The following is a 19,915-nucleotide window of genomic DNA, read 5'->3' as shown; positions in this document are numbered from 1 at the left end:
AGGGTTTTATTTATTTATTTTTTTTTTCTTAAGTGGATTTGATGGAAGTGTTTACTATATTGAGAGGAATTTTACCGTTCTATTGAAGTGTTTGGGAAAGAATCAGTGAAAGACACATCAGCAAACAAAGCGAACAGAAAAATAAAGCATTCCAAAGCGGGGGGTAGTAAGATGTTCAAGAAAGAAAATACATTCATCGTATGATTACCTGACTCATACTGAAGAACATTTACATAGTCATAACAATATCAATGCTTAATACTACTGATGATTTTTGACAAAAATGAAAGTGAAGCTGATGGGTGTAGATTATTCTTTTGACAAACTTGGCTATGAAAAGGAGAGTTCAGGTAAAAGAAACAAAAGGAAAGGAAGTTTTCCCTACACGTGTTCTTCTGATAGTGCATTTCTGTAGTATTATGGGCTGTCATACAATGCCAATCAATCCTAAGTATTAACTTTAGCAACTCTGTGATGGAAGCAGGTTTCATCAACCTCTTTTTTTTTTCAGATGGGAAAAAAGAAGCTGTGAGAGCTGAGAAATGTATATGAACTAAACGAATAACTGAATAAACACTAAATAGAGTTAGAAACTCACAGCACACACTCTTCTATATTCTATACATAACTTTTCAAACTACCACTTTGCCAGGAATTATACTATACTCATATGAATATATGAGTTATAAGTTATAAGTTAACAAACGGTCAAAAATTTTGCTACAATAAAAACCTCTTAAGATAAAAATGAAAATAAATTATGCCTAGCAAAGAATTTTAAAAAGTCTAGAGTTAAATTTGTTTCAACTATTAACATTTAAGTACTGTTTTGTTTTTAGTTAAGTAAATGAAATTCCATCTTTGAAAACTAAGGAGCATCAATAATTTTAGGAATAAAACTAAACACACAAACATTTTAAAAAACCCAAAAAGGGGGGAAAAATAAACACACAAATATGATCACTAAAAATGAAATACGTCGTCTGTAAATGTATCGGAAAAGCATTCACCAGCATTAACATCTACTCAGGAATTCAAAATACACAAACTTTTCAATTCCTCACTTAAGATTATTTTAAATGAATGTTCCACTTGCTGTAACTAGTAACAGCTTACAGGTACTCCTGATAAACAAACATCGGACTTAGGAATGTCTCACGTCCAGACGCCTGGTCCCTGCCATGCAGGAGATGGATGGGCTTCCTGCAGAAGCATTCTCAACGGCTCTCTCCATCACCTAATGGGAACACCTTCATGGCACCATTATTCATTGTCTCACCACAAACAAAGGTATCACTGAACCCAAATGATTACCTCCAAATTCTATGTATATGTCACGCAGTAGAACTAATGTGCATCTGAAGTGTGATTCTCCTAATATTTTTCATCATAAATGTGTAGTATTTCAGCTACACTATATGTTACATGGGGCTTCCCTAGTGGCTTAGTGGTAAAGAATTCTGCAATGCAGGAGACACAGGTTCAATCCCTGGGTTGGGAAGATTCCTCGGAGGAGGGCATGGCAACCCACTCCAGTATTCTTGCCTGGAGAATCCCATGGACAGAGGGCCCTGGTGGGCTAGAGTCCATAGGGTCGCAAAGAGTCGGACACAGCTGAGTGACCGAACACATGTAGATTTACATAGGTCTTTAAAGGGTAGCCAGAAAGTTATTTATTTATAATACCATTTGCACATTTTTTCAGGGGAGAAATACAGTTCAAATTTCAAAGTTCAGATTAAGTATAAATGTCTGAAATGTAACCATTTGTAAGTGGGTGACTACCTGTAAATATTCTAACAATGGCTTAAGCAAGCTGTCATTATTACGAAAAAAGAGGAACTGTCTCTAAGTCCTTTGCCTGTAGGGTCAGCAAAAGAACTATCATAAAGTCTACTACAGAGAAGCTTAAAATAGATCTTTGGCATCACTACATGTTTAGTGAAGGACAGGAAATAATAAAAAGGGAGCCTTGTCAATTAATTTCAAATAACTTTTTTTAAAAGTTGATGATATGGAAAGAATGATTAGTTTCACGAATAGGATCACAAAAGTTATTAATAACAAATGAAAACTCATCCTATTGGTAGGTAGTTAATTAGAAGACTGCTGCAAAGATATATATATAAAAGTTAGCTCTTAAAAATGTGGAAGTTAGGCACCCTTGAGTACACTGCCTTCCCTAGTCACTTGCTTTCTAAAACACAGGGAAATGAAAAAGTGGAAATGAAAGATTGAGTAATCAACCTTGTTTTGCTTTTAGGTCATTGCACTGACTAAACTAGGAAACATGAAATTCCAAAAGCCTGCACAAATTCAGAAATTCAGCAAGAAAAAAAAAAAGCATTAACTGAGTGTTTCCTTTCCATTTCCACTGTATTTTATGAACATGTATGAGCAAGCATGCATAATATAGGATGTTTGGCTTATCCTAATTTCTAAAAAGGGTAACTAAAGGCATGAATAAGAACCATGAGTTAAAAAGTAGCATCCCTGGTGAAAAGGAAACCAAAAACTAAGGAGTGGCTTATGACTTTCTGGAAGATAACACTTTGCCACAATTTTAACTCATCTGTTTAACACATGTGCTAGGATCCTTGGCATCTACTCACACCTGCACCTCACCAGCTCCTTCAGTACTCAAGAACTGCATCTGTCTTAAGGTACCACATATTTTCAAACTCCTAGCTTGTGTTACCTGGTCTCAGTCAAGACTCTAACCTTCTCCTGTAATGCTCTTCCCCTCTATTCCTTCCACTACAGCTCAGTAGTCTCTTGTTCTATGAATACTCAAGCTCATTCTTAGGAACCTTGTTCTAGCTCTTCTAACTGAAAAGTTCTTCCTCTTGATTGTCACAAGATAAAGTCCTTCTTGCTACTTCCTCAGAAAAGTGTTTCCCATCACCTAAACACATCACCCTAGCACTGATGTTATTTATTTTTCTATTTGTTGCTACTTTCCTTCTCCCACTAGAACATAAGCTCCACAGAGCAAGGACCCTGTCTGTATCGTTCACCATTACATCCTCCACAGTGAGACTAGTTCTGGCATACCGCAGACATTCAATAAATATGCTGAATGCATGGGTGAATAATAGTCATGTGGTAAGCATTTACTGAGCATGATGCTATATGCTGGTTTCATATAATGCAAACAAAAATGCAAAGTAAAAAACTCATGAAGCTTTCAGTTTTGTGAGAAACCATAAAGAAACAAACAAGCACGTCATAACAAATGATATTATGGAAATAAACAAGTATTATGACAGAGAACTGGGGAGAGATTACTTTTACCAGGATGAGTAGGAAAGATCTCTCTGCGGAGGTAGCATTTAAATAAGAAAAACTGAGAAGATGTCAACCTTAGAAGTGACTGGGGGAAGTAAACTCATGCACTTATGATCATTTTATCTATGACAAAGGAGGCAAAAATACACACTGAATAAAAGACAGTCTCTTCAACAAGTAGTGCTGGGAAAACTGGACAGCTCTACATGTAAAAGAATTAAATTAGAACATTGTCTAACACCATATACAAAAGCAAACTTTGCTAAAATGGATTAAAAATCTAAATGTAAGACTGGATACTATGAAACTCCCAGAGAAAAACAGGCAGAACACTCTGACATAAACCACAGCAGTATTTTTTTTGGATTTGTCTCCTAGAGTGATGGAAACAAAAACAAAAATAAACAAATGGGACGTAATTAAACTTAAAAGCTTTTACACAGCAAAGGAGACCATCAGCAAAACAAAAAGACAACCTGAGGAAAAAATACTTGCAAACTATGTGACTGACAGGATTAATTTCCAAAATACACCATCAGCTCATATAGCTCAATAAATAAATAAATGGGCAGAATACCTAAATAGATATTCCTCCAAAGAAGACATACAGAAGGCCACCAGGCACATGAAAAGATGCTTAACACTGCTAATTATTCGAGAAATGCAAATCAAAACTACTATAAGGTATTACCTCATACCAGTCAGAATGGCCATCATCAAAAAGGCTACAAATGATAAACCTTGGAGAAGGGGTGGAGAAAAGGGAACCCTTCTACACTACTAATGGGAATGTAAATTGGTGCACCCACTATGGAGAATGGTATGGCAATTCCTTGGGGAGTCCCTGATAGCTCAGTTGGTAAAGAATCCGCCTGCAGTGCAGGAGACTCTGGTTTGATTCCTGGGTCGGGAAGATCCTCTGGAGAAGGGATAGGATACCCACTCCAGTATTCTTAGGCTTCTCTTGTGGCTCAGGTTGCCATGAATACACCTGCAATGAGGGAGACCTGGGTTCGATCCCTGGGTTGGGAAGATCCCCTGGAGAAGGGAAAGGCTACCCACTCCAGTATTCTGGCCTGGAGAATTCCATGGACTGTATACTCATGAGGTTGTAAAGAGTTGGACACGACTGAGCAACTTTCACAGCAATTCTTTTAAAAACTAAAAACAGATCTCTCAGCAATTCCACTCCTGGGCATTTATCTGGAGAAAACTGTAATTCGAAAAGACATATAGCCAACACTATGTTCACAGCAGGACTATTTACAACAGCCAGTCAAAACATGGAAACAAACTAGGTGTTTACTGACAAATGAGTCAACAAAGATGATGTGGTACATACACACAATGGAATACTTCTCAAACACAACAAAGAATGAGATGCCATTTGCAGCAACACTGATGGACCTAGAGATTATCATACTAAGTGAAGTTAGACAAAGACAAATATCGTACAATATTGCTTCTATGCGGAATCTTAAAAAAATGATATAAATGAACTTACTGACAAAAGAAAAACAGACTCACAGCCATAGGAAACAAATTTATGGTTACCCAAGTATAAGAGGGGTAAATCAGGAGTCTGAGATTAAAATATACACACTACTGTATATAAAATGGATAACCAACAAGGACCTACTTACTATATATTAATAGCATAGGGAACTCTACTCAATATCTTGTAATAACCTACAATGGAAAAGAAACTAAAAAACAAATACACACCCACACACATAGCTGAACCACTTTGCTGAAAGAGAGGGTCTACAGAGGGCCAGAACAAAAAGGAAAGCTTTTGAAATGAATCTGGAAGGGCCAGGTCACATAAAGGAATGGTGAGAAGGTCGAAGTCTATTATGTATTCTTTAAAATTGGAAGACTTTAGAATTTTAAGCAGAGAGGAATGAAAGTTGATTTGTGTTTTTAAGAGTATCCTAAATTTCTAGTCAAGCTGGTCTTGGAAGTTCATAAACTCCCCACTTTTGTCCAAAGTACCACTGGATAAATACAGAAAATTTTTAAAGACAAATTCAAAGCATGTACAAAGTAAATTTCTATGAACCAGAAAAAAGTAGACGAGAAAAAGCTGTTAAGTCAGGCTAAAGCTACAGATCCACTGGAGGGCAGATGGAAGGTAGGCAGTAAATAACCAGGAATTTGCTCCCCACAAGATAAAACGGTATCAACATGCACCAGAGGGGCAGGGAATGGGGAGAGCTGGCCTCATACATGAAACCAAGGGTTCAAATGGAGTTTTCCTACCCTGAAAAGGAGGCTGGGGGAAAAAAAAACCAAACTGAGCTACTGAGCTGTAGCATACTTAAAGCTACACTAGATGATGGGAGAAAATGCCTCAAAGCCAGGGCCTATATTAAGCTGCCTGCTGACTTAGTGACTAGATCCACTATCACCAATATTACAGTGGAACAGGGGCCCTCCCAGTGTCAATTTAAGATGTGGTTCTTGCCTGGGACTGTTCAAGGGCCAGACAGAAGGCAACCACAAAACTACTAGACAGGAAGAGGGGAAAGCAGCAATAAGAAAGTAAGCACATGAAAAACTTGGTCAAGAAACACTTGCTAAGCAAAATTCTTAAATATATGAAGAAATCACAACCATGAAAGACAGCCAATATAACCAATGTCAAGGAGAGGAATTTGCTGCAGATAAAATAAAAATAGAGCAATCTGAAAATGATTTTAAGGTTTCAGTTCAGTTCAGTCATGTCCAGCTCTTTGTGACCCCATGAATCGCAGCATGCCAGGCCTCCCTGTCCATCACCAACTCCTGGAGTTCACTCAAACTCATGTGCATCGAGTCGGTGATGCCATCCAGCCATCTCATCCTCTGTCGTCCCCTTTTCCTCCTGCCCCCAATCCCTCCCAGCATCAGGGTCTTTTCCAATGAGTCAACTCTTCACATGAGGTGGCCAAAGTATTGGAGTTCCAGCCTCAGCATCAGTTCTTCCAATGAACACCCAGGACTTGTCTCCTTTAGGAGGGACTGGTTGGATCTCCTTGCAGTCCAAGGTACTCTCAAGAGTCTTCTCCAACACCACAGTTCAAAAGCGTCAATTCTTCGGCGCTCAGCATTCTTCATAGTCCAACTCTCACATCCATACATGACCACTGGAAAAACCATAGCCTTGACTAGACGGACCTTTGTTGGCAAAGTAGTATCTCTGCTTTTGAATATGCTATCTAGGTTGGTCATAACTTTCCTTCCAAGGAGTAAGCGTCTTTTAACTTCATGGCTGCAATCACCACCTGCAGTGATTTTGGAGCCCCCCCACAAAAAAAGTCTGACACTGTTTCCCCATCTATTTGCCATGAAGTGATGGGACCAGATGCCATGATCTTCGTTTTCTGAATGTTGAGCTTTAAGCCAACTTTTGCACTTTCTTCTTTCACTTTCATCAAGAGGCTCTTTAGTTCCTTTTCATTTTCTGCCATAAGGGTGGTGTCATCTGCATATCTGAGGTTATTGATATTTCTCCCGGCAATCTTGATTCCAGCTTGTGCTTCTTCCAGCCCAGCGTTTCTCATGATGTACTCTGCATATAAGTTAAATAAGCAGGGTGACAATATACAGCCTTGATATACTCCTTTTCCTGTTTGGAACCAGTCTGTTGTTCCATGTCCAGTTCTAACTGTTGCTTCCTGACATGCATATAGGTTTCTCAAGAGGCAGGTCAGGTGCTCTGGTATTCCCATCTCTTTCAGAATTTTCCACAGTTTGTTGTGATCCACACAGTCAAAGGCTTTAGCATAGTCAATAAAGCAGAAATAGATGTTTTTCTGGAACTCTCTTGCTTTTTCCATGATCTAATGGATGTTGGCAATTTGATCTCTGGTTCCTCTGCCTTTTCTAAAACCAGCTTGAACATCTGGAAGTTCACAGTTCACATATTGCTGAAACCTGGCTTGGAGAATTTTGAGCATTACTTTACTAGTATGTGAGATGAGTGCAGTTGTGCGGTAGTTTGAGCATTCTTTGGCATTGCCTAAAGGTTTAGGATCCTCCAATAGCTAAAGAAAGGCTTCCCAGGTGCTACTAGTAAAGAACCCACCTGCCAATGCAGGAAACTTAAGAGACATGGTTCCGATCCCTGGGTCAGGAAGATCTCCTGGAGGAGAGCATGACAACCCACTCCAGTATTCTTGCCTGGAGAATTTCATGGACAGAGGAGCCTGGTAAGCTACAGTCCAGAGAGTCACAAAAAGTCAGAAACAACTGAAGCAATTTAGCATGCATGCAATAGTAAAGGAAATCATAACAGACATTACAGATGAAAAATACATCATGAAATAAAACAAGAATAGTACAAAAACAGAAGAAATGATAAAGCAAAGTTAAAAGATTAAGTTAAAGATTTTCTAGAAGATGAGAGTCCTCAGACAAATTATACACGGAGTTGTGAGTGGAAGATGAGAAGAGGAAGCAAGCAAAACAAATTAAAAAATCCCCCCTACCCAAAACCAAAAAAAAAAAAAAAAAGTGTATACTCTATTTAAATAAAATTGTGTGTATGTGTACAAAAGCATAAAAAAATTACCAGTAAGAAGCACAGAGATGAACCATATGCTACATAGTTGAATGAAAAAAAAAAATCACAGAATAAAATATATTGTATATATATTAACAACTCAAAACTCCCTATGTCTATCTGCCCACATACAAATGTATTGATAAAGATCTAAGATTAGACATATCAAGCAGTTACAGTAATTGTCTATTTGAAGGTGTGTGACATCAAATATTTAGAAAAGGCAGAGGAACCAGAAATCAAATTGCCAACATCCTTTGGATCATTGAAAAAGCAAGACAGTTCCAGAAAAACATCCATTTCTGCTTTTTTGACTATGCCAAAGCCTTTTACTGTGTGGATCACAATAAACTGGAAATTTCTGAAAGAGATGGGAATACCAGACCACCTGACCTGCCTCTTAAGGAACCTGTATGCAGGTCAGGAAGCAACAGTTAGAACTGGACATGGAACAACAGACTGGTTCCTAATAGGAAAAGGAGTACATCAAGGCTGTATATTGTCACCCTGCTTATGTAACTTATATGCAGAATACATCATGAGAAATGCTGGGCTGGATAAAGCACAAGCTGGAATCAAGACTGCCAGGAGAAATATCAATAACCTCAGATATGCAGATGATACCACAATTATGGCAGAAAGTGAAGCACTAAAGAGCCTCTTGATGAAAGTGAAAGAGGTGAAAAAGTTGGCTTAAAGCTCAACATTCAGAAAACTAAGATCATGGCATCTGGTCCTATCACTTCTTGGCAGATAAATGGGGAAACAGGGGAAACAGTGATACTTTATTTTGGGGGGCTCCAAAATCACTGCAGATGGTGACTGCGGCCATGAAATTAAAAGATGCTTGCTCCTTGGAAGGAAAGTTATGGCCAACCTAGACAGCATATTAAAAAGCAGAGACATTACTTTACCGACAAAGGTCCATCTAGTCAAAGCTATGGTTTTTCCAGTAGTTATGACTGCATGTGAGATATGGACCATAAAGAAAGCTGAGCACTGAAGAACTGATGCTCTTGAACTGTGGTACTGGAGAAGATTCTTGAGAATCCCTTGGACTGCAAGGAGATCCAACCAGTCCATCCTAAAGGAAATCAGTCCTGAATATTCACTGGACAGACTGATGCTGAAGCTGAAGCTCCAAAACTCTGGCCACCTGATGCGAAGAACTGACTCATTGGAAAAGACCCTGATGCTGGGAAAGACTGAAGGCAGGAGGAGATGGGGACGACAGAGAATGAGATGGTTGGATGGCATCACCGACTCGATGGACCTAAGTTTAAGCAAGCTCTGGGAATTGGTAATGGACAGGGAAGCCTGGCATGCTGCAGTCCATGGGGTCGCAAAGATTCAGACACAACTGAGTGAATGAACTGAACCAAACCAAACCGATAACAAAGTAAGTGTTACTAGGTTAATGTTTATTGTCAAACACAGTGACTGTGATAATTTTAGCCAACTTCAGCCTGCATTTGCTTCCCCCTCTCCGTTTATCCCATTGGCTTGGGACACTTTGAAAGGGCAGGGGACATGTTAGAAGGTAAATCAGAATTCAACAAGGGTGAGGTATTCAAAGCCGTAAGTATAGAAGTCCCATACAAATAAATCAAGATCTTAACTGTTTTACAAAGACTTCAAAATTGGTACTTTAGAGAGCCAAAGGCAAATTCCAAAATGTCTCTTAGGAAAATTGTTACACATTTTTCAAGGTAAGAATAGAGTTATTTAAAAATACGCATGATCCACATTTTTAGCAATGTTAGTTCTGTTGCTGGATTTACAAAGTTTATATTCTTTTTATTTCTTTGTGTTTTACAAGATGCACCTAAGTGGAAAACAGAACTGAATTCAAAGGTGTAACAAGTGTACATATCTCTTAAGTTCAATATTATATTTTTATTGGATTTTATTCTGTAAATGATGAAAAACCAATGATGGTTATCACAAGAAGAAAAGATACTATGAGTGCTTTAATAGTCACTTTGGCTGTAATGCAAAGAATGGATAATATAATAGTATTAAAGACGGGACGCTATTATAGGAGAAGGTGGATGGAGAAGGTGTAATACTCTAGGTTAGGAGACTGCTTAACGGAAGTCCAGATTCCTGGGTCCTGACCCTAGGAATTCTGAGATGGTAGGTTTAGAGCTAGTTCTCATAAACCTAAGTGAGAAAAAGACCTAAACACTTATGACTGGGAGTGAGTTAGAGCATCAAAGGGAAGATACCCCTGATGCTAAATCCTTTAAAGGAGTATCAGGAACTCCTAAAGTTACAAGCTCATGCTTCATTTTTACCACAAATGAATACTGGCTCACCTGGATCAGGGTCATATTTTAGGTCCAACAGATGTACAACAGGGTGGTACTGCTTCTAAACATAAAATAAAACAGATTTAAATGAACAACTAGGTGACTTACAGAAACATTTTCTTTGGCTAATATAAACAAATATTAGTCAGCAGTATAATTCTTTTGCCAAAAAAAAAAAAAAAACCCCAAAACAAAACAAACGTCCAAATTAGATCCTGTAGGGAAGGCAGGAGAAAAGAACAGATCAAATTAAGTTTGAATTATACCTTTTAGAGTACTGCCACCTACTGCATACACTAAGAAGCAGCAACATAAATAAGCATACAAGCAAATTAAAGGCACAGTGACAGAATCTTAAAGTATAAGGTAGTTTTCAAACTATTAACGGACTGTTTTTCAAAAGTTCATTTTAAGACAAGTGGTTAGAACTCGAACTCATATTCACACAGAAATCTGTTTTTAAAAGTGTCAGCACACTAATGCCTACCTGTGATACACTGGGACTGCAGTAGCAGAACTCTAAGAACAGGATCCATAATTCAGGCAAAAAGGAAGTGGAAAATGTCCTTTCTCATGCCCAAAGAAGCAGGAGCCAAAAAAGTTTTTTGTTTGTTTGTTTTAAAGCTGTCTTTAGTATCCTCATCCCATTCATTTTTGCATCAATTTTTAAACTTCCACAGCAACACCCCATCTAGGTCAGCAAACTTTCTTTTATGTAATATTGACTACAGGTTTTTTGATGGGGAGGGTGGGAGCAGGGAGGAAGGGTAGTAATAGGGAGAAAGATACTGGAAAATAAATACATTTTGAATGTTTCTCCTGAGGAAACTTTAAAAGTAGATGAGAGAGATAGGAGTGGGGTATTTCTTGGAGAACTGACATTTCTATGGAAGAAATGAAAAAGAAAAATTTTGCTTATAACTATTTTTTCTCATAGAATGATAAGTAAAATATTTTAGATAAAGTACCTGCTTCACTCTCTGAAGCAATTCCTGAAAACTAAGCAACTGGAAAATTTATATGTGAGTATGCTAATTTCAAAAAGTAAGGACAAACCGTTAAGCAAAACTGAAAGCCACATTTATGTCTCACTCCAGAGGCAATGCCATTCCAGCAAACTTCCTTCTGCCTCATCATAATTTTTGGAGCAAAAGAAATTACACAAAATTCATAAAGCAAATTTTGGCATTATAAACAGGTAGTCTCAATCTTCATCACCAAAATACATAGCAAAGACAAGGGTCTCCCAAAATACGTAACTATATACAAATAATGTGCCAAATACAAATCACAAATAGAAGGAAGAGGCTTAAAAAATAAATTTCTTTCTCCTTCCTGGACTCAGAATTAAGTTATTGTCAGTCGTCCATCTTCAAATTCTACTTTATTATCAACAGTATTGAAAACCTAGAGTGACTTATAGGGTAAGTTTTATAATAGACAAGCAGTAGTAATTCAGGCATGAAAAACAAAGAAACCGAAATATCATTTATCTCCACTTGATCTTATACTTTAACTTTTTTACTGTAGTAAAACAGACATTACATAAAATTTACTATTTTAAAGGTAAATCATCTTACCAGAATCTCTTGTTGTGCCTTTATGATTTTGATGACATATTCAAGGATCTTTCTGGGATACTGCTTACGTTTTGTGGCTAAATCAACTATGATTTCATCAAACTGGTCTTCAAGGACTTTGATATCAGAATCTATTTCAAGTGAAAAAATAATATAAAAAATTCCTTAAAACAGTTTATATTCTATATGAAAATGTAACATAAATAAACGAAATTTAGAAAACACAAAATTTAAGGAAAACAAAAATGGCAGGTTAATTGGATGCCTCACTTTGGTGACTGATTCATCTATTCATTTAAAAGTCAATTACTTATTGAGCCCCTGTGGGAATCCAAGCCCAAATCAGAGAAATACAAAGATGATTAAAAAAAAGAAAAAAAGACAAAATGAGGAAAAACTTACAGGACAAAGGAATTAGAAGAAAGTTATCAAATAAAGTGTATAAAGCAAATGAACTAATCTCTAATATAAAGCACAGCATACTGATTGGCATTAAAACAAAATCCAACAATCTAATGCCTAAAGAAGACACACAAAAATATATGTGGGCTAAAATCTACAGAATAATTTAAAGCATGCAGTATCTGTGCAAATATAAAAAGAAAAAAATGTAGAGTTTTCTATTATGGCAAAAAACTAAGACAAATTAATAAGGTTATGATTATGTTAAATAAATTTTCATGAAGTCATATTAAATAAGAGACTATCTAACAATATTACATGTGTCAGTTCCAACCAATATAGTAACAATATATTCTGAAGAACTATTGATTAAAACTGAAAAGTATAGTTGTACCTGGAAGCCATATCAGTTTATAATGTCAAGCTTAGTAAATATGAAATTAAAGATAAATACAAGTTTAAAATCTGTATCAAATAACAAATGACGTAAAACTAACCCTGTAATAGAAAATTTTAATGACAAGACAGAAAAATAACTTTAAAAAAAGAGAGAGAGAAATACAAAGATGAACATAACGCAACCCCTGTTCTCTAAAAGCACATGGTTCACTGGAAGAAACTACGGATAACTGCAAAACAACTTCACAAAAGCAATGGAGGTGTGAATAAAATGCTAGCAGGACAAAGAACAACCTGAACAGTAACTATGCCTTGGGAATCTGAGACTTTAAAGAGAAAGTAACATTTGAATTGGATCTTGAAATATTGATATAAGTGTAAATAAACTGCATAAAAAAAAGGTAGGGAAAAATAATATGGAGAAGCACATGAAGCAGAGAAAACAGCATCAGCAAGATCAAGAGTCTTTAGGAAAAAGTTCTAAATGGCTGCAGGATAAAGTATAAGGAAAAAAGGATGATAATATAATGAAAGAACCATACTGAAAGCATTTAACATTTGATTTTAGTATTTCTTTGATTTGGCTAAAGCTATCTTATCAGCTGCTTTCCTATGTTTTAAAATACAGTAGACCCTTGAACAATGTGGGAGTTAGGGGCACCAACCCTTCACACCATCAAAAATCCAAACATAACTTTATAGTTTCCACATCTGTGTATTCAACCAACTACAAATCATGTAGTACTGTAGTATATATATGGTGAAAAAAAATCCCTATATAAGTAGATCCTTGCAGTTCAAATCTGTGTTGTTCAAAAGTCAACTGTACTGATTCTCAAACTCCCGGAGAATGAATACTCACCTGGAGAACTTGTCAGAACTAAAAAACAGCTACACTGAGGTAAAACTGTCATACAGTGAACTGCACATATTTAAAATACACAATTTGGTAAGTTCTGACATGTGTATACCCTTGAAACCACCACCACAGTCAAGATAATGAACATAACCACCACCCTAAAAGTTTCCTTATGTTCCCCTGTAATGTCCCCCTCCAGCTCCTTCCAAACTGCTCTCTATCCCAGGCAACCACTCACCAAATTTTCATCACTATATTCTAGTTTTCATTTCCTAGAATTTTATATAAGTGAAGTCATATAGTACACATTCTTTTGTAAGGAGAAGGGGAGAAATTTTGATTCTCAACAGAGGTCTCTGGAATGAGGCCCAGAAATTAAGCACCTCAGATGAAATGAATGCAGGGAATACATTAACCTTATTTTGAAAATTATTTTTTATTTTTACTTATTTATTTGGCTGTATTGGATGGCATGGGGGCTCTCCAGTTGTGGCTTGGTTACCCCAGGGCATGTGGGATCTAAGTTTCTGACCAGGGAAGGAACCCTGGTCCCCTGCATTGCAAGCCACATTCTTATCACTGGACCACCAGGGAAGTCGCTGGAAATTATTTGTTTAAAGTAGCAAACATTAAACAAAAATACTAAAAAGCTATGTCCTCGGCTTAACTGATTTTGCATCCTGTGTTCTGCTATGTCAAAGTCTATGGCAGAAATAGATCTATTTATCTTACTGAGTAGAGAGCTTCATTATGGAGACGTCTGAAACATGTTAAATACATACTGGGGAACATTTTGAGACACTGCTGACATACATCAGCATAAACATACGTATCAGGTAAAGATTAATGAGGTCATGTATGACCTTTCATTCATCAAAAAAATATTCACTAAGTCCAACTAAATTACTTCTTCTGAGAGCATTATGAGATATAGTCATTATTACTTTGAATATTCATTTAAATGAGCAGTCTTCCCTATATTTTAATTCATTATTTTAAAAGTTCAATCACTAGTCTGAAAGGAATATTGTTACTATTTCACAATCAGCTATCAAAAACAAGTCTCCCAGGTAAATCTTCTGTGTAGAGAAAATGGTTTCTTAGCGCCACCTAATGATAAAGCTAAAAACTGAAATGTATAAATTTAGTTCAGTTTAGATCAGTCGCTCAGTCGTGTCCAACTCTTTGTGACCCCATGGACCGCAGCACGCCAGGCCTCCCTGTCCATCACCAACTCCCAGAGTTTACTCAGACTCACGTCCATCGAGTCGGTGATGCCATCCAACTATCTCATCCTCTGTCATCCCCTTCTCCTCCTGCCTTCAATCTTTCTCAGCACATCAAGTTCTTTTCCAAAGAGTCAGTTCTTTGCATCAGGTGGCCAAAGTATTGGAGTTTCAGCTTCAGCATCAGTCCTTCCAATGAATACTCAAGACTGATTTCCTTTAGGATGGACTGGTTGGATCTCCTTGCAGTCCAAGGGACTCTCAAGTCTTCTCCAACACCACGGTTCAAAAGCATCAATTCTTCAGCACTCAGCTTTCTTTAAAGTCCAACTCTCACATCCATACATGACTACTGGAAAAACCATAGCCTTGACTAGACAGACCTTTGTGGGCAAAGTAATGTCTCTGCTTTTTAATATTCTGTCTAGGTTGGTCATAACTTTTCTTCCAAGGAGTAAGCATCTTTTAATTTCATGGCTGCAGTCACCATCTGCAGTGATTTTGGAGCCCCCAAAAATAAAGTCTGACACTGTTTCCCCATCTATTTGCCATAAAGTGATGGGATCGGATGCCGTGATCTTAGTTTTCTGAATATGGAGTTTCAACCAACTTTTTCACTCTTCTCTTTCACTTTCATCAAGAGGCTCTTTAGTTCTTCTTCACTTTCTGCCATAAGGGTGGTGTCATCTGCATATCTGAGGTTATTGATATTTCTCCTGGCAATCTTGATTCCAGCTTGTGCTTCTTCCAGCCCAGCATTTCTTATGATGTACTCTGCATGTAAGTTAAATATGCAGGGTGACAATATACAGCCTTGACGTACTCCTTTTCCGATTTGGAACCAGTCTGTTGCTGTCCAGTTCTAACTGTTGCTTCCTGACCTGCATACAGATTTCTCAAGAGTCAGGTCAGGTGGTCTGGTATTCCCATCTCTTGAAGAATTTTTCAGTTTGTTGTGATCCCCAGAGTCAAAGGCTTTGGTATAGTCAACAAAGCAGAAATAGATGTTTTTCTGGAATTCTCTTGCTTTTTCGATGATCCAACAGATGTTGGCAATTTGATCTCTGGTTCCTCTGTTTCTGAATCCAGCTTGAACATCTGGAAGTTCATGGTTCATGTACTGTTGAAGCCTGGTTTGGAGAATTTTGAGCATTACTTTGCTAGTGTGTGAGATGCATGCAATTGTGCAGTAGTTTGAGCATTCTTTGGCACTGCCTTTCTTTGGGACTGGAATGAAAACTGATCTTTTCCAGTGCTGTGGCCACTGCTGAGTTTTCCAAATTTGTTGACATAAATTTAAGCAGGGAAGAATTTGTCATTACTCTGGCATCCCCACTGGCTCAGGGGTAAGGAATTCACCTCAATGCAGGAGACGTGGGTTCAATCCCTGGGTCAGGAAGATCCCCTGGAGAAGGAAATGGCAACCCACTCCAGTATTCTTGCCTGGGAAATCCCATGGACAAAGGAACCTGGCAGGCTACAGTCTATGCTGCTGCTGCTGCTGCTAAGTCACGTCAGTCGTGTCCGACTCTGTGCGACCCCATAGACGGCAGCCCACCAGGCTCCTCTGTCCCTGGGATTCTCCAGGCGAGAACACTGGAGCAGGTTGCCATTTTCTTCTCCAATGCATGAAAGTGAAAAGTGAAAGTAAAGTTGCTCAGTCGTGCCCAACTCTTAGCAACCATATGGACTGCAGCCTACCAGGCTCCTCCATCCATGGGATTTTCCAGGCAAGAGTACTGGAATGGGGTGCCATTGCCTTCTCCGGCTAGTTTATAGGGTCATAAAAAGTTGGATACGACTTAGCGACTAAACAAATATGTACTGGGTTGGCCAAAAGGTTTGTTTGTTTTTTCCCGTAACTAGCTCTAGTAGTGCTTAATTGTCTTAAATTTCATTAGCAATTTTGTTAAGAGTGTACTGTGACAGCTGTCATATCAGTGTGTATTTTTAAAAAAAGCTTATCAATTGGTGAATTTTTGAGTAGCCATTTTAATATTGATCATAGAAGAAGAAAGCAACATTTTCAGCATATTATGCTTTATTACTTCAAGAAACATAAAAACACACCTGAAACACAAAAGAAAATTTTGTGCAGTGTATAGAGAAGATGCTGTGACCAACTGAACATGTCAAAAGTAGTTTGTGAAGTTTCATGCTGGAGTTTTCTAAAGGGACAATGCTCCATGGGTAGGTAGACCAATTGAAGTTATGAGCCATCAAATTGAGACATTAATCGAGAACAGTCAACATTATACCATGCAGAAGATAGTCAACATACTCAAAATATCCAAATCTAGCACTGAAAATCATTTGCACAGCTTGGTTATGTTCATCACTTGATGTTTAGGTTCCGCATAAGTTAAGCGAAAAAAACCTTCTTGAGCATATTTCCATATGTGATTCTCTAATGAAACATAATGAAAAATGTCCTGTTTTAAAGCAAATGTGACAGGAGATGAAAAGTGGATATTGTACAATAGTGTGGAACAGAAGAGATTATGAGGCAAGTGAAATGAACCACCACAAATCATACCAAAGGTTGGTCTTCATCCAAAGGTTATGTTGTATATATAGTGGGACTCAAAGGGAGTCCTCTATTATGAGCTCCTTCCAGAAAACCCAACAATTCATTCCAACAAGTGCTGCTTCCAAGCAATAGGTGAAAAGTGTCTGGAATCAGTCAACAGAAAACACATCATCTTCCATCGAGATAACACAAGACCACATGCTTCTTTGATGACCCGACAAAAACCGTTACAGCCTGGCGGGGAAGTCCTGATTTCATCCACTATATTCACCAGACACTGCACCTTCAGGTGTCCATTTATTTCAGTCTTTACAAAATTCTCTTAATGGAAAAAATTTCAGTTTCCTGGAAGACTGTAAAAGGAACCTGAACAGTTCTTTGCTTAAAAAGATAAAAAGTTTTGGGAAGATGGAATTATGAAGTTGCCTGAAAAATGGCAGAAGGGAGTAGAACAAAACAGTGAATATGTTGTTCAGTGAAGTTCTTGATGAAAATGAAAGACTGTCTTATTTTTTACTTAAAAAACCAAAGGAACCTTTGGCCAACGATATACTATGTGCCAAACCAAGTACTGAAAATATAGTGATGAGAAAAATATATATATTCCCTGCTCTCAAGGAACTTACTTTTTAATTCTTTTTTAAAAAATATATTTATTTATTTGGCTACACCAGGGCACAGCTGCAGCATGTATGATCTTTGATCTTCATTCGGGCACGGGGGATAGCCCTCTCAGAGTAGAGGGGCAAGGAGAAAGTTGGTCTCACTTGTATATTCATTCTTTCATTTGTTCACTCATATGCACAATAATCTCAGTGAACAAAACACAAAAGCCTCTGCCCTTGTGAAACTTACTAATTGATTATATGTATTAGATCAGATACAAACCCTATTAATTCTATCTTCTGAACATCTCTTGAACGCATCTTTCTTTTCTCTTTCTTAGGGTGGTCTTCACCGTCTTTGGCTGTGTTACTGCAATAACTTCCTAAGGTCTGAGAGGTTCTCCCTTGAATTTCTCCCTTCTCCAATCTGTCCCGGACACAGTCAGCAGTTAGATTCTAAAACACACACTTTTTCTTGTTACAGTAGTGCACCCTTATCTGTGGTTTCACTTTCTGCAGTTTCAGTTACCCATGGTCAACCACAGTCTGAAAATATTAAATGAAAAATTCCAGAAATAAACAATTCCTAAGTATTAAATTGTGTGCCATTCTGAGTAGCATGATGAAATCTCCGGCTGTCCTGCTCCATCCCACCCAAGACATGAACCATCCCTTTGTCCAGTCTATCCTGCCCATTAGTCATTTGGCAGCCACCTTGGTTATCAGATCCACTGTTGCAGTATCTCTGTGTCTGTGTTCAACTAACCCTATTTTACTTAATAATGGCCCCAAAGCACAAGAGTTGTGATGCTGGCAATTTAAACAGGGCAAAGAAGGGCTTCCCTGGTGGCTCAGTGGTAAAGAATCTGCCGGCCAACGCAGGTGACACAGATTCGATCCCTTGTCTGGGAAGATCCCACACGCTGTGGAGCAACTAAGCCCGCAGCTAATTGAGCCTGTGCTCTAGAGCCCACGAGCCGCAGCTACTGAAGCCTGAGCCCTGAGCCCATGCTCTGCAACAAGGGAAGCCACCTCAAGGAGAAGCCCACACACCACAACTAGAGAGTAGCCCCTGCTCGCCACATCCATTAACAGAGAAAAACCCGTGGAGCATCGGAGACCCAAAACAGCCAAAAATGATAAATGAATTTTTTTTTAAATAAAATACAGCAAAGAGAAGCTGTAAGGCGCTTCCATTAAGTGAAAAGGCAGAAGTCTGCAACTTAATAAGGAAAAATATTGTAGGCTGAGATTGCTAAGATCTACGGTAAGAATAAATCTTCTATCCATGAAATTGTGAAGAAGAAAAAAGAAATTTGTGTTAGCTTTGTTGTCATTCCTCAAACTGCAAAGGTTACAGCCACAGTGCATGGTAAGTCTTTAGTTCAGACAGAAAAGGCATTAAATTTATACAGTAAGATATTCTGAGAGTGAGGGAAAGAGACCACGTTCACATAACTTTCATTATAGAATATTATTATAATTGTTCTATTTTATTATTAGTTATTGTTGTTAATCTCATTAAGCTTAATTTCTAAACTAAACTTCATCATAATTATATACAGGATGGATAAACAACAAAGGCCTACTAGCACTGGGAACTGTACTCAATATTCTGTGACAAACCATAATGGAAAAGAATATAATACATGTATATTATTAAGTCACTTTGCTGTACAGAAGAAGAGCAACATTGTAAACTATACTTCAATACAATTTTTTTTTAAATAGTATACACAGGGTTTGGTACTATCTGAGATTTTAGGCATCGACTGGACAATCTGGATACATCCCCTTAAGCTAAGAGGGGACTATGGGGAGGTGGTTTAGGGGCATTACATATACTGTGCACTTTACTTACATTATTATTACATCAGTTCCACCTCAGATCATCAGAGGTTGGGGACCCCTGATCTACAGGATAAAGTACATATTTCTCAGCATACTCTACTGGGCTTTATGTGATTTGGTCCCAACTTGGCCTCATCTATCTCAATTCACTTCTGACATTTTCCAAACATATCACTCCTTTGTGCCCTTAGGGCTTCCCTGATAGCTCAGCTGGTAAAGACTCCACCTGCAGTGCAGGAGACCCCAGTTTGATTCCTGAGTCGGGAAGATCCACTGGAGAAGGGACAGGCTACCCACTCCAGTATTCTGGCCTGGAG

At 38.0% G+C, this 19,915-nt stretch overlaps 1 protein-coding gene across 4 annotated transcripts in view; it reads right to left on the bottom strand.

Moving 5' to 3' along the window:
- NSL1 (NSL1 component of MIS12 kinetochore complex) overlaps nt 1-19,915 on the bottom strand; it is a 70,217-nt gene that overhangs the window by 41,271 nt on the left and 9,031 nt on the right. For 3 of the 4 annotated variants that reach the window (XM_055583006.1, XM_055583009.1, XM_055583005.1), the window contains exons 3-4: nt 11,727-11,857; nt 10,153-10,207 (exon numbers count right to left, since the gene is read on the bottom strand). The exons of the other annotated variant lie outside the window; for it this stretch is intronic. In XM_055583006.1, the coding sequence (XP_055438981.1) occupies nt 10,153-10,207; nt 11,727-11,857 (186 nt within the window). The remainder of the gene's footprint in view (nt 1-10,152; nt 10,208-11,726; nt 11,858-19,915) is intronic. 4 annotated transcript variants of the gene reach the window in all.

The sequence above is a fragment of the Bubalus kerabau genome, chromosome 5 (assembly GCF_029407905.1).
Source record: "Bubalus kerabau isolate K-KA32 ecotype Philippines breed swamp buffalo chromosome 5, PCC_UOA_SB_1v2, whole genome shotgun sequence".
Classification (NCBI taxonomy): Eukaryota; Metazoa; Chordata; class Mammalia; order Artiodactyla; family Bovidae; genus Bubalus; species Bubalus kerabau.
Note: the sequence above shows the minus strand (reverse complement) of the source record. Positions and strands in the feature narration are given on the sequence as shown.